This window comes from Humulus lupulus, chromosome 3 (assembly GCF_963169125.1).
Source record: "Humulus lupulus chromosome 3, drHumLupu1.1, whole genome shotgun sequence".
Lineage (NCBI taxonomy): Eukaryota > Viridiplantae > Streptophyta > Magnoliopsida > Rosales > Cannabaceae > Humulus > Humulus lupulus.
Genome location: NC_084795.1, coordinates 284,661,617 through 284,676,895, shown reverse-complemented (window position 1 = coordinate 284,676,895; position 15,279 = coordinate 284,661,617). Strand labels below are relative to the sequence as shown.

Here is a 15,279-nt window from a genome sequence, read left to right as displayed (position 1 = left end):
AACGTGTCAGATTCGTGTCGACACGATTATGACACGACACGATTAAGGTAAACACGAACACGACACGATTATTAAACGTGTCAAAAATACGAACACGAACACGACACGATTATTAAACGGGTCAACACGACACGAACACGATAACACGATTATGACACGATTATGACACGATTAATCATAATTATACGAAAAAAATCAGAAAACCTATGTAAAATATTCGTGTTATCGTGTCTGACACGATTATGACACGACACAATTATTAAATGGGTCGACACGATTATAACATGACACGATTAAGGTAAACACGAACACGACACGATTATTAAACGTGTCAAAAACTCAAACACGAACACGATTATTAAACGTGTCGTGTTCGTGTTTACCTTAATCGTGTCGTGTCGTGTCGTGTCATCGTGTCGTGACCCAAATTGCCACCCCTAATTAAAGGCACTCAACCAGATTTTTTAGGACTCTCTTTGCGAGTCCTAAAAAACCTTAGTTTTTAAGGCTCTCAAATAGAGGACTCGCGCCCCGTGAATCCTAAAAACTTTTTTAGGACTTGTAATGCTAGTCCCAAAAAATCTTTTTTGTAGTAGTGTAACAAACCAAGTTGACATAACTAACCAATTCAAACACTCAAGACTTTTATGCATATATAATTCTCAGGAAAAACAATCATGCAATTTAAACTTTAATCTAGATTTTCAGTCTTAACCACTTCACAATTCACTGCAATTTCTCAACATCAAAGATCATTTACTCATAACTTGCAAATAAGATAATTGAACCACTTTATGCACATCAAATTCTCACCAACTAACCACAAACTCATGTATTCCATATGCTTGCATTGCTTACTATTGTCCATTAATATAGACAAATGCACAAATAAGATTCAATAGGACTTTATGAGAGTTGTAATAGAAGGCTTAGGTATAGGTAAATAAGGAGACAATTTTAGGCTTAATCATAACACAAGCATTCCACTAAACAAGCTTTCCCAACAATTTCACACCACTCATCCCTTGTTACCCCTTTTTCTGTGCCATGATTGAGAATATACATATATATTTTCTTTTCAATAAACTCCCCCAAACTTTGATTTTTTCAATACATAATTATTTGGGAGCATAATCACTTTTCATTTTCTTTTCTCTTTTTTTTTTTTTATCTTTCTAAATCAAAAGTAATTTCCTGAATAACATATAATACCAGCATCTCCTTACACATTCACTCCCCTCATATAATGATTTTCATGCTCATGGTATGGGTCAAAAAGAGTAAATGGTATTTCATTTTACAGTTAGGCTCAAAAGAGTGTGTTAATCAAGAAAATGGTTATAAGGCTCGAAAGGGTTGACTAAGGATAAACTTTAATAAGGTTAGCTTGAAAGGCACAACTAGTCCAAAAATTGGCTATATCATTTTCCTAAATGTGCACTGTTTCAAATTTCATCTCAAATAGTAAGCAAGCAGGTTTTAGAATTTTTCAAACTTTTCAATCCACAATCCAAATTTGACATGCATAAAATAACTCAAGTATAACATTTGCAATGTATGAACAATAGATCTCTGATGTCAACAAATCACAGTGAAAAACAAAGTAATCTAACCAAGCACACAGATTAATTTAGAAGCACAACAATTTTTCCTTTGGATTATACTACAAAACAGTCAATCAGATTAAAATGGCCATTATTGTCAACTTAATTTATACTCTAAAACATGACTCCAAACGAACAACGGATTAAAATTAAAAACAAACAAACAAACCAAAAATGCAACAAAGAAAACCAGAAATAAATCTCTCCCCCAAACTTAAAAACCGAACATTGTCCCCAATGTGAAGTGAAGAGTAAGGAAAGAAGACTTACCTCAAAAAGCACGCCACGTCAGTATGGCGGAGGTGGAGGGGGCTTGAGTTCGGGATGGCGGAGGTGGTGGCCACCCCTTGCATCCTTGAGAGCCATCGTGTCATACGAGGAGAATTCCCTTCTACTATTAAGAATATTGAAATTATCCCCAATGTCATCGAAACCTTCAAACTTGCCACACAATAATCTTTTCATACGACGTCGAACTGTTCGAAATCGTTCTTTGATCTTCTTCTTCTTTTTACCAATTGATTCTTGACAATCATTCACCACATCAACTCGACAACATGTAGGAATTTCAGTTGCTGCAAAGACATTAAAACTTATTTCCTCATTTTGGACTCGCAACTTAACTCCCCCTTTTGTACATCGATTAAAGCTCGTCCTGTGGCTAAGAATGGCCTTCCAAGAATGATTGGGACGTTGGCATCCTCCTCCATATCAAGTACAATAAAATCTGCTGGGAAGATGAACTTGTCCACTTTTACCAAAACATCTTCAATAATACCCCGAGGATGTGCTATTGATCTGTTTGCCAACTGAAGAGTCACTGTTGTAGGTCTTGCTTCCCCAAGCTTCAATCTTCTGAACACAGAAAGCGGCATTAGATTAATGCTCGCCCCCAAATCACATAGAGCATTCATGCTCTCAAAATTCCCAATAGTGCAAGGTATTGTGAAACTCCCAGGATCTCTCAGTTTCTGAGGAAGCTTCCTTTGCAGAATGGTGCTGCACTCTTCAGTGAGTGCCACCGTCTCATAATCCTCCATCTTCCTCTTCTTGGACAATATTTCCTTCATAAACTTCACATAACTTGGCATTTGTTCAAGTGCCTCGGCAAAAGGTATGTTAATGTGAAGTTTTCAAAAAATATCTAGAAACTTCGAAAATTGTTTGTCAAGTGTCTTCTTTTGAAGTCGCTGAGGATATGGAATCTTGATGTGGTGCTCATAACTCACTGGTGACTGATTCTTCTCAAGGTTTTCAATAACCTCTTCTTCTACCTTACCCTCATTCTCAACTTCAACTTTTGGTGCAGGTATAGACTTCTTGACTGGTTCTTCCAACTTCTTCCCACTCCTCAAAGAGATCGCATTGCACTGCTCTTTAGGATTCACCTCTGTATTACTTGGCAAATTTCCCTGCGGCCTACTTTGTAACATATTTGCCAATTGACCAACTTGCATTTCAAGATTCCTGATGGAAGAGCGAGTTTCTGTCATAAACTGTGTTTGAGTGTTGGTGAGAGTCAATAATGCAGCTTGCAATTCATTAGGCCTTTTCAGGTGGAGCTTGATTCATTGACTGTTGAGGCCTAGGCTGTTGTGATGAAGAGCCTTGATGCATTGATGGCTGAGGCATATTATTCTAAAATTGCCCCTGAAACTGAGGTTGTTGGCCTTGATTATTCTTCCAAGAAAAATTGGGATGATTTCGCCACCCAGGATTGTAAGTATTGGAGAATGGATTATTAAGTGGCCTTTGAAAGTTTCCCACCGCTTGAACCTGAGCTTGATCCATTGGAGTGTTACTATTAATACTGGTAGGACACTGATCAAAAGAATGAGGACCACCACAGATTTCACACCTGGCTGCCATTTGAACCGCATTAGCAGATACAGTGCTCTGTTGTAACTGTTTTGTCAAGGAGGCTACTTGTGCTGTTAGAGCAGTGATTGCATCCAGCTCATGCACCCCAGCTACCTTTCTAACTCCTGATGATCTTTCCTCATACCACTGATGATTGTTTGTGGCCATGTCCTCCAGCAGCTCATAAGCACCAGTTGCACTCTTGCTCATAAAAGTACCACCCGCTGCAGCATCAATAATGGTTCTGGTTGTAGGACATAAACCATTGTAAAAATTATGTACTAGCATCCACTGTTCAATGCCATGATGAGGGCATCTTCTCAAGAGTTTCTTGAACCGTTCCCAAGCTTCATACAATGACTCTCCGTCATTCTGGCAAAAATTATTGATCTCTCCCCTCAATTTAGCAGCTTTGGATGGAGGGAAGAATTTTGACAGAAACTTCTGAGCTAGATCTTGCCAGGTGACAATAGAGTTTGGTTGCAGCGAGTTCAGCCAACTTTTAGCTCTGTCCCTCAGAGAGAATGGGAAAAGCCTCAGTTTAATTGCGTCATCACTCACCCCATTATATCTAAAAGTTCCACACAGCTCCAAAAAATTAGACAAATGGGTGTGAGGATCTTCAGAAGGCAACCCATTAAATTGAACAGAGGATTGCACCATTTGTAGAATAGCTGGCTTGATTTCAAAATTGTTAGCCTCTACATCTGGTGGGCGTATGCTATTTTGTACTCCCGTCAGAGTGGGCAGTACATAATCTCTCAGGCTCCTCTCAGCATTGTTCTAAGCCTACCCCCTTGTACAATTCCAGGAATTAAAGCATTCCTGCCATCCCCTTCATTTTGCGCCATCTTCACAGATTTCTGGGCCTTCCTCTTGTTCTTTTTGTTTTGCTTGCAAGACTTTTCAATCTCAGGATTCAAAGGAACAAGTTTGTCTGCTCCCCTTCTGCTACGCATATAACACAGTTCACCTGAGATAGATAAATTAAGCAACTAAACAGATCAGAAACAAGAGAAATTAAAATCAAATTAGAATAAAAATTAATTAGACTGATATTGATAATTATTTTTAGTCCCTGGCAACGGCGCCAAAAACTTGTTGCGATATTTTTGCTATGCAAGTGTACACAGTCGCAATTCGTAATAAAATGGTAAAAACCAAGTATCGTCCTCAAGGACGGATTTATCAATTACCAATCAACCAATCTTTTTAATTCTATTTGTTTGAAATCTCTGAAATTGTTCAATCAAATAGAATTAAAAAGATTGGTTGATTGGTAATTGATAAATCAGTCCTTGAGGACGATACTTGGTTTTTACCATTTTATTACGAATTGCAACTGTGTGCACTTGCATAGCAAAAATATCGCAACATGTATATTGCACATTATTTATATATAGGATATATATATATATCATCTTTTCTTAAGATATATCATCTTAAAATGTTATTCTTACAAATTATCTTCACATTAAAATGTATATATATATATATATATCTATGAGCCAAAATAAAATAAAAATTCCATATTGCTCTACTTGTTTTACTTTCTCCGTTTCATTATAACAATTTCTATTTAAAATGATAAATAACAAATAAAACTTTAAATAATATATATTTAAACTAACGAGCACGTGCCTAATTCCATTGTCATGTGTCGTATGTAATAATTGACTTTGAATAATAATAATAAAATCGATATAGTAAAGATTTTGGATTGGTCAATAATTGTCTATAAATATTAAATAATGCCAATTAAAAAACAATTAAAAAAACTTTATGAGCTGTTCGGCAACAATTAAAAAAAAACAATTTTTTGTTTATTTAATTATAAATCTAGAAACAATATAAGAAATATTGTTAGGTAAGATATATCTTTTTTCCATTTTCTTAAATTTTAATAAAATTTTAAAAAAAACAATTGAAAACAACTTTTCTTTACTTGCAATTTCTTTTTAATTACTTTTTCCTCTGATCAACCCCATTAAAATTTCTTTTTAATCAAAGTTTATTCTTTTATTTTATCAACAAAAAAATGTTTGTGAACATAGATTTTTTTCTAAAAAAAAAACATAAATGAAATAAGTATTTTTATTTTTATAATTATAAAAACAAAAACAAAAATGAAAATATACCTATATAAATATATTTCCTCGTGAGAATATAATCTTTAGAAAATGTTATCACGCCATTGAGAAACAACCAAGAACCTCTCCTCTCCTGATTGTTATTTTGCAAACGTAAATTAGTGGAAGAAACAAGTAGTATTATTTTATTATAATGTATGATATTATATTAATTTTTATTGAATAATATATAAAATATAGTAATATATTTAGTATTAACTTTGATTAAAATATTTAATATCAAATATAATATTATATAAAAATATATTATACAATATGATATACACACCCTTAATGTAGTGGAAAACATTATGTTTATCTAAAAAACAGCGGTTGATGATGTGACAAGAATTTTCGACACGTGGCCGACACATAGCAGAGATACTGCTCGCCTATCGACCCGAAATATTTCTACATGCGGAGATCAAGTTTTATATACGACCAGTTTGGTCGTATACTCCGTTTATTTATGTAAAGATCTGTACAGTTGTAATAATATCCATGAATATCTCTTCATTATGACTTTGGTATCTGTTTATTAAGAAAAGATATGACCGATTAATTCATGTAATCCTCCTTGAGCCTATAAATATACAAGATATAGCTCAAGGGAGGGGGCTTTTTGATCTTTCTTAATTGCATTACTATTATCTACCGCTTGTATTGTTTTCTTCTTCTAAGGTCTGTGAGACTCAGGAACCCTAGTTCTTTGATCACACATTTGAAGCTCAATATTAATAATAGTATCAAGTAGACGTAAGTCATTACCAATCACTGGGGTCTAACTACTATAATTCTTTATGTTCTTTATTTCTCATTAGATTGTTTTTTCAAGCTCTGTATTATTTTTCTGTCGTTTTCTTGACTCCGTGTCATTGACCCAAACGAAGGTCAACACATACCAAATTAATTTGGATAAAGTTATGTCATTAGGAGCTTGTTCATGAAATTTATGAAGTTTCTTTCTTGTACTAATATATATATATAATTAAATTTAACTTTTAATTAATGTAATTTTAAAAAAATATATATCTGCATTGAGACTTCAAAGGATTACATTAGAAAAAGGTGGAGAGATCTCATCCCTCTTATAAATAAATTCATTGTGTATCTGTAAAAGTATGCTCAGCAAGAAACTGTTACTGTGAATATCATTATTAATTATATTTTTTCTACAACTTATGACTAAAATGTCCTTGATACAGATGGCAAGCATTTCCAAACAATTTTATAAGAGCATCACAACAACGTTGCCTTGTATCTACGTGGTTCCAAAGTCAACATAATACTAAATATTCAATTATATATATATATTTTTTTTTTGTAACTTTGCTTTTTTTTTTTTCTTACTTAAGTTTGTACTAATTAAATAAAATATAATATTTAACATTTTTCTTAAAAATGGACATTGCCTCGAGATACTCGTAACAAAGTTGAATAGACTAATATATATATATATATATATATATAAATGACAATTTTTTGTTACATGAGTTTCCCTTTAAATCTTACTAGTAGGGTTTTTAGTATTTTCAACTCGTGAATAGTTTTCAGTGTGATTTTTTTTATGACCGTGTATATTATATTTGTTTAGAGTATTCTGCAAATTTTCAGAAAATTCTGAATAGTTTACAGTACCAAAAACTAAGTTCAAACATGTTATTGCACACGTGAGTAATTTTTTTATGCGTGTGGAAAACAATATATTTAAACCTAATTTTCGGTACTATAAATTATTTAGAATTTTCTAAAAATTTATAAAATACTCTAAATAGCTACAATATACATAATCATAAAATAAAATTGCGCCGAAAAGTACTTACAGATTACGAGAATACTGAAAGCCACTTATAAGCTTAAAGTGAAAGCCATTTAAAAAAAATTGTCCAATATATATTATAAGACAAAACTCCAATAACGATGAAAAAAATTCCATGGAGACACATGGGATTAATCAGATACATAATTAATAATAGCAATGTATCAGCTGATTAATATATATAAGACAAAATAAATATTTTAATAACTCCTCTACTTCTTCTTTTCCATCTATTTTATATAAATTACTTGGTACAATAAATATATATATATAGTTTACTAAATTAGCAATGTGTAATATTAGTTGGGATATTCAACGACCAAGTACAAAGCAAAAGCAATAGAAGATTATTAAGTGCTAATAATATATATAATCGACATATAATTACTACAAACAAATGTAGTTTTAGTGATAATTTTTTAGTCACTTTTTGTGTGACTAAATGTCATTTTAATCACAATAAAAAATTACTTGTAACTAAAAAGTCGTACTTAATCACAAGTTATCGCTAATGTAGTTTTAGTTACAACGTATTATTTGTAGTGATAAATTTTATTGTGACTAAAAATATATTTAGTAACAACAAATTGAAATTTTTGTAATTAATACTTTTAGTTATGGTGACATAAGTAAGATAATTTTTTTTAGTCACAAATTTTTTACTTGTAATCACAAATTTTATTGTGACTAAAACTAAGATTTTTTATAGTGTATGTTTTAATAAAATTACGTACAGAGCATGTATAGTAATAACAGTTTAGTTAGATACATATAACAGAAATAATAACTAATAAACTTAAGGCAAAATCATGCATACAACATATATTATTATGAGAAATTGGTGAAAATAGCCTCTCTTTTTTTTAAGTAGTTTTGCATTTGGACTTACTTTTGATAATTTTTTGCAAAATGACATGTCTAAAATTCGACCAGTGATCTAAATTTTTCGACCACCTGTCTAAATTTTCAACTAGCTGTCTAAATTATGAGAGGTCATTTTGTAAAAAATTATTAAAATTAGGCTAAAGTGCAAAATAAGACCATTTTACCAAGAAGGCCTATTATTATTGTGAAATTTTATTCAAATCTTTACATTCTAATCAATGACAGACCAGAACCACTAAATTTTTCCTTGATTATCTCGTTCACACAGTCTGCCATAGATGGAGTAAGATGGTTAACCCAATCACCCACTTGACCTTTTCTAAAGAAAAGTTTATTATCAAAGTTAGGCTTAAACTGGCCATGCTTATTCACATCCAAATCCTTGAGTTTACCAAAACTACACATCTCCAAAATTTGCTCAACAACTCCATCACTCTCTTCCTCTCGAGAGAAAGGAACCCCTACGAACTCTGCAACCCTTTTGGCTTGACCAACTCCGTCCTCTTTCAAGTCCTCATACTTCAAAAACAACACTTCCTCAGGCCTCTCCAAGCTCGCTTTCCAGTACCCCAAAACATGGTCCCAATAAGGCCCAAAGTTGATCTCTCCGCTGCAAAACATGTCCACAAAATCTCCAACAGTCAGCTCGTGCGAGTGACGGGCCGGGTGACCCTTTGCATAGTGCCAGAAAGACACGATCACGTCGAGAGGGTTTCGGCTAACGTAGACTATGCGAGGCTTAGAAGAACAATGGTTGGTAGAATGATCAGAAAGAGAGGCGTAGGGCATGTGTGTGGACACCAAACGAGGGCTCGGCATAGAGCTCAGGTCATGGAACTTGGGATTGGAATAGATCGAGAACTCTAACGAAGGCACGAGCAGGTGAGGGTTGGTGGTGAGCAAGGGGTGTTGCTCGTAGTGTTGGTTGCGGTTGAGAATGGAAAACAAAAGGGAGATGAGCCAAGTGGTGCCTGATTTGGGAAAGGAAGCCAGGATTGTGTCTTGGTCTTTGGGTTTGAATTGGTTTTGGAAGGAGATGATGTTGGGGATGATACTGGATGGGAACCAACAATTTTGGTACAAGCTTATACCATATTTGGACCCACCACTGGCTTTAGGTAGCAGAGATATGACAGATTCTAGTGAATTTTCATCGTGGTCATTCTCATTATCGTTCCCAGTGGAAAAATATTGGGTGGCCAGCTCCTTCGCCATGTTTTTTTAGTGTGTAGTAGTGTTATACTGCAAGTACTTATTCAATATGGAAACAAATTAAGATCATATATATATATATATATTATATATCTTGGAGAATCCAAAGCTATGATGAATTTTGGAAAAGATCAAGAATAAAAACTACATCTAATAATATACCTGCCTGCACAAAGACACTTACTTCTTCGCCGATGAACTGAGCTGATGTTTCAAAAAAAAATCTGCAAAATTACATTATATAGGCGAAAGAGAATGGTAGGGGTTATCATTGCGTGTCGTTTTATACATTTCAATTTAATAAGTATTATTAGGTATCATTCACTAATAATAGAGTATGTGTTATTAAATACATTAACGTGCTAAATAACAATACTGGTAAACGAAAGAGAATTATAAGGGTTATCATTGCGTATTGTATCGTTATTAGTGCAATCCAATATCGGATGTTATACATTTGAATTTAATAAGTATTATCAGGTATTACTAGCCAACCGTAGAATATTATCTTATATGATGTTGGACACCTTATAATGTGCCAAATAACAACACTCGTAAGCAAAAACGAAAATTTTGAAATGAATCACTAACGCGTATTTAAAGAAATTTAAAATGAAACTCGATTAATATATGCATTTGTTACCCTCTATTTTGTATAACGATCACTTAAAATTTTAATATTCCCAAAATACTCCTATTTAAATATTTAATCAGATTATTATATTTATTTAATAATAATTTAAAATGAATTATAAAAATAATTTTAAAATATTTTAATTTTTTTTTTCTGTCTCTCTCCCACCTCGCAGCCCCCTTTGACCATGTCACTGACAAACCCCAATATAACTATGTAAATATATATTTATAGAAAATTTATATTCAATATTATTGATATTGGAAAATAATATTTTTTAAAGGTTATCTCTGCCAGTTGGGAAACAACGTAGGATTAATAAAATAAATATACATTTGCTATAATATTGCTATTTTATATAAAAGGTTTTTTTTTTTTTTTTAAACTTTGTGTTTTGTCTCATTATTTGATTAGATCCTGTATTTTGACAAATTATTTTTTGGACCCTATGTTTTATAAAATAGTTCAAATAAGTCCATAAACCTGATTTTGATAAACAAAAAATTGAATATAACAACACAGTTCTTAGGCAGAATGACTGTATTTTTGTTAGTTTGATGATTTATTTGTGATTTTAGTTTAAAAAACTTTGATCAAAATCGAGTTTAAGGGTCTATTTGAACTATTTTAGAAAATATAAGTCCAAAAAATAATTTGTCAAAATACTCCAAACAAATAATAAGGCAAAACACACTATCTAAAAAAAACATAAACCATTTTATTAGGTAGCTCCTTCACAATTTTGTCATATTGCGTTTGTTCACATGCTTCATAGTAGGATATCAATAAAATAAACGTTTCTTGTCATTTTATTAATTTGTTAATGTAGATTAATTAATTAATTGATATATATATATATATATCTCTTCTTATTATATATAATAAGTGGGTAGATAACAAAAATTATTGGTTTTAATAGTTTTTTATTTTTTAATGTTAACTTTAACGGAATATTTTTATATTTAACGGTAGTTTATAAATACTCAAACTTAAATAAAATAAAATAAAATAAATAATTAAAAAATTAAAAAAAGATATTTTTGAGATATTTTACAATGATAATTATTTTAAAATAATAAATAATTAAACAAATTAAAATAGATATTTTTCAGATATTTTACAATGATAATTATTTTAAAATAATAAATAATTAAACAAATTAAAATATGATATTTTTGAAATATTTTACAATAATAATTAAGTAAAAATAATAAAATCATACGTTTTATAACTTAAATAAAATTTAATTAAACTTAAACTCACTATTCTAATATCATATTAAACATATAATATAATCTACTGTCAATTAGCAACAAATTATTTTAAAAAAAAAACTAGTAAGAAACTTAAATTTAAAATCTACGTATAATATTTATTATTGCATTAAACATATAATATATAATATCTTGTTGTCACTCCCAAATTAAAAAAAAAACAGAACAAACATAAACTTAAATAAAAATAAATAAATTATTTAATTAAAATATAATATTTATTTCAAAATTGATATAACATTAATATAAATTTAATCAAAATAATTAATAAATTTTATAAATAAAACTAAAGAAATGTGCATATTGCACATTGTATCTAGTATATTTATATATATATATATATTTATAGGGGAATTCTCCTATAGAGGTTTCGCTTTAAGCCCTACCGATGGGGCTCTCAGTGTTCTCGACCCGTGAATAGTTTTCGGCGCAATTTTTTTCATGACCATGTATATTGTAGCTATTTAGAGCATCCTGCAAATTTTCAGAAATTTCCAAATAGTTTACAGTATCGAAAACTAGTTTCAAACATGTTGCACGCGTGACTATTTTTTTTTTTGCGCGTGGAAAACAATATGTTTGAACCTATAGTTTTCGGTACTGTAAACTATTCGGAATTTTCTGAAATTTTGCAGGATGCTCTAAATAGCTACAATACACACGATTATAAAAAAAAAAAAAGCACGCCGAAAACTATTCACAAGTCGAGAAACGCTGAGAGCTCCACCGGTAAAACTTAAAGTGGAGCTTTATAAAAAAAATTGGCATATATATATATATATATCAAACAAATTGTATTAATCTATTTGTCTATATATGGGTCACGCAGAGAAAAATACACGAGGAGTGGGTGAGTGATGAGGAAATATTATATTTTTATAACACATGTTTTTTATTATATATATTGGGGGAAAAAATATCCAATTTAGACAAACTTGTGTCATTAGGAACACGTTCATAAAATGAATGACGTTTTTTTTTTTTTTTTGGGTACGTGAGTCAATTGTATTGCTAAATAAACCAAAATGTACAAAGCTGTGATAAAACAGCTACACCAAGGGACTAATTACATCACAACCATCAAAAGAGTATAAAAAAACAACTCAGAGATTCAACAGCCTAGCTACAGTCAAAATCCTTATGAAACTAGACCCACTCCTTTTCAATCACTCCTATAGTCCACTTAATCCTTTGGATCAAAAAATGGACAGACCAAACCATATCTTCCCAAACTGCAATATTACGAACTCTCCAAATATGGTAGATGAGACTAGACAGAATAGACCAATACACAAATTTCTTGAATCGACTGAACTTACACCTTTTTATCCATTTGAATATACCTTCAACTGTACAGAATCTGGTCCTGATTTTCAGCCAACTCAATAGAATTTGAACACAATGGTCACTGAAGAAACAGTTAAAGAAAAGATGAGAATGAGTTTCCACCTCAACTCCACAGATGCTACAGCCCGGGTCAATGTTTATTCCATGCTCCCTCAAACGGTCCTTGGTCTTCAATCTCCTGAGTAAATACAACCAGATGAAAATTCTATGCTTAGGAACACTTAATCGTTCCAAAGATCATTATAAGCAAATCTGGAATGAGAGTTGTCCACAAGAGCTTTATATATGTGAGCTATGGAATAATAATTATTCTCAAACCTTTGCCTGTTAATGACGCCTTTGATTTTCTCTTTAATCTTCACTATCTGACGCCAATACCAACTGCTGTCTATGGGAGCAGTATACTCCCACCAATCTTGATTTTGAATATAAACCGAATGCACCCATTTCACCCAAAGATTCTCCTTGTTCATTGAAATATGCCACACATGTTTTCCAATAGCTGCATAATTCCAATAAACAATGATCATTAATCCCAAACCTCCCTCAGACTTCCTCTTACAAACATTATTCCAAGAGACTAAACCAGGGCCACTGAAATCAGCTGAGCCATGCCAGAGGAAATTTCTACAAATATCATTTATTCAGTCAAGAATAGCCTTAGGGAGAATCATAATCTGTGCCCAGTACAAGTGGATGGCTACTAAAACAGAATTGATAAGTGTAAGCCTTCCAGCAAAAGATAAGTGTCTCGTGCTCCAAATCCGAATCCTATGAACCATCCTGTCAACCAAAACAGAACACTCATTTGAACTAATTCTCCTCGGGTAGATCGGCACACCAAGGTAGCGAAAAGGCAGCTGACTTTTAATAAAACCCGAGACCAAGAGGATACGCCTCACTTCATCATCTTTCACACCATGGCAATAAATCTCAAATTTATTCACATTAGCTTGTAATCTAGACGTGACAGAAAACCTTTTAAAACCTTGCAAGAGAAGCACAATAGACTTATAATCACCTCTACAAAACAAAATAATATCATCAGCAAAACAGAGGTGATTCAAATTAAGTTCCTTGCATCTGTAATGAAATTGAAAATCAGGCTTGCAAGCAGTCTTGGCTAAGAGTCTAGATAGGTACTCCATACAAATGAAAAACATAAGCGGAGATAAAGGATCCTCTTGCCTTAGACCTCTTTTAGCCTCAAAAAAACCATGTAATGAGCCATCTAACAACAAGGAAAAACGAGGAGTACGGACACAAATCATAATCAGGTTAACAAAATTCCTAGGGAAATTTAGTCCTAAAAGCATCTCTTCTAAAAAATCCCACTCTATTGTATCATAAGCTTTCTTCAGATCCAGTTTGATCATACAGCTGGGTTTAACGCTCTTTCTCCTATAATGCCTCACAATATCTTGACAAATCATGATATTATGAGCGATAAATCTCCCATGAATAAAGCCCCCTTGATTTTGAGCTATAAGATCCGGTAAAATAGTTCTAAGCCTCTCACAAATAAGCTTTGTGGCTGCTTTGTACAGTACATTACAGCAAGAGATTGGTCTAAAGTCACTAACATTTGCTAGGCAATTAGTTTTCGGAATAAGTGTAATTGAAGTATTATTTACATCTTTGAGCATTTGACCAGAATGGAGAAATGATAGAACAGCCTTGCAAACGTCCCCTCCAATAATATCCCAGTTAGTTTTATAGAAACCACTTCCATAGCCATCCGGTCCCGGAGCCTTTTGATTAGGAAGGGAGAAAATAGTCTGTTTAACTGCTTCAGGAGAATATTCTTGGAGAAGAAAATGATATTGCTCCTGAGTAATTATAGGTCCCATACCCAGAACAGATTTTAGCACCTTACTCTGAAAACAATTTTGAGAGCCTAAGAGATTTTTATAAAAGGATAGGAAAGCCTCATTAACCCCCTCTTTAGAATCCACCCAATTCCCATGCATGTCCTTGATGGAATAAATAGTATTATGAACTCTTCTTTGTTTCAGACATTGATGGAAAAACTTAGTGTTCCCATCACCCTCCTTGATCTAGGCTACTTTAGCTTTTTGGTGCAAAAATGCCCTGTATATGTCCTGGCATTTCCTGTACTGAGCACAGACATTTAACTCTTCCTCCATTTTCGAAACATTTAAGGGGTTTTGTTGAAGAGCCTTCTGGACCTCATGCATGTGATTCATCGCAATCAAAACTTTGCCGTGAATATCCCCAAAATGATTTTTGTTAAGATCCTTAAGTCTTCCTTTCAAGAATTTCAGTTTCTGGACAACTTGAAACATTGGGGTACCCAAAAGCTCTTTAGCCCAAGAGCTTGAAATTATTTCTTGATATCTAGGGGCCGTACTCCACATGTCAAAATAACGGAAAGGCTTTTTACCTCCTTTTACCTCCGGATAAACTGACAGAAGGGTTGGACTATGGTCAAAAATTCCCTCTGGCCAGAATACTACTTCAGCATTCAGAAAAAGAGCATTCCATTGCAGATTAG

The 15,279-nt window shown here is 32.6% G+C and overlaps 1 protein-coding gene and 1 non-coding gene across 2 annotated transcripts; one reads left to right on the top strand and one right to left on the bottom strand.

The window, feature by feature from the left end:
* Positions 1 to 3,762: 3,762 nt before the first annotated feature.
* Positions 3,763 to 3,869, top strand: LOC133827853 (small nucleolar RNA R71). The gene has a single exon (XR_009890503.1). It is a non-coding gene; the product is annotated as a small nucleolar RNA R71 (small nucleolar RNA).
* Positions 3,870 to 8,440: 4,571 nt separating this feature from the next.
* Positions 8,441 to 9,544, bottom strand: LOC133824884 (cytosolic sulfotransferase 5-like). Its single transcript, XM_062257899.1, has one exon. It carries the CDS (start codon positions 9,510 to 9,512, stop codon positions 8,502 to 8,504), a length of 1,011 nt encoding a protein of 336 aa, XP_062113883.1. The 5' UTR covers positions 9,513 to 9,544; the 3' UTR covers positions 8,441 to 8,501.
* Positions 9,545 to 15,279: the final 5,735 nt, after the last annotated feature.

Coding starts and splice junctions, on each gene's coding strand:
- LOC133824884 (XM_062257899.1), bottom strand. CDS start 9,512: ATGGCGAAGGAGCTGGCCACCCAATATTTTTCCACTGGGAACGATAAT.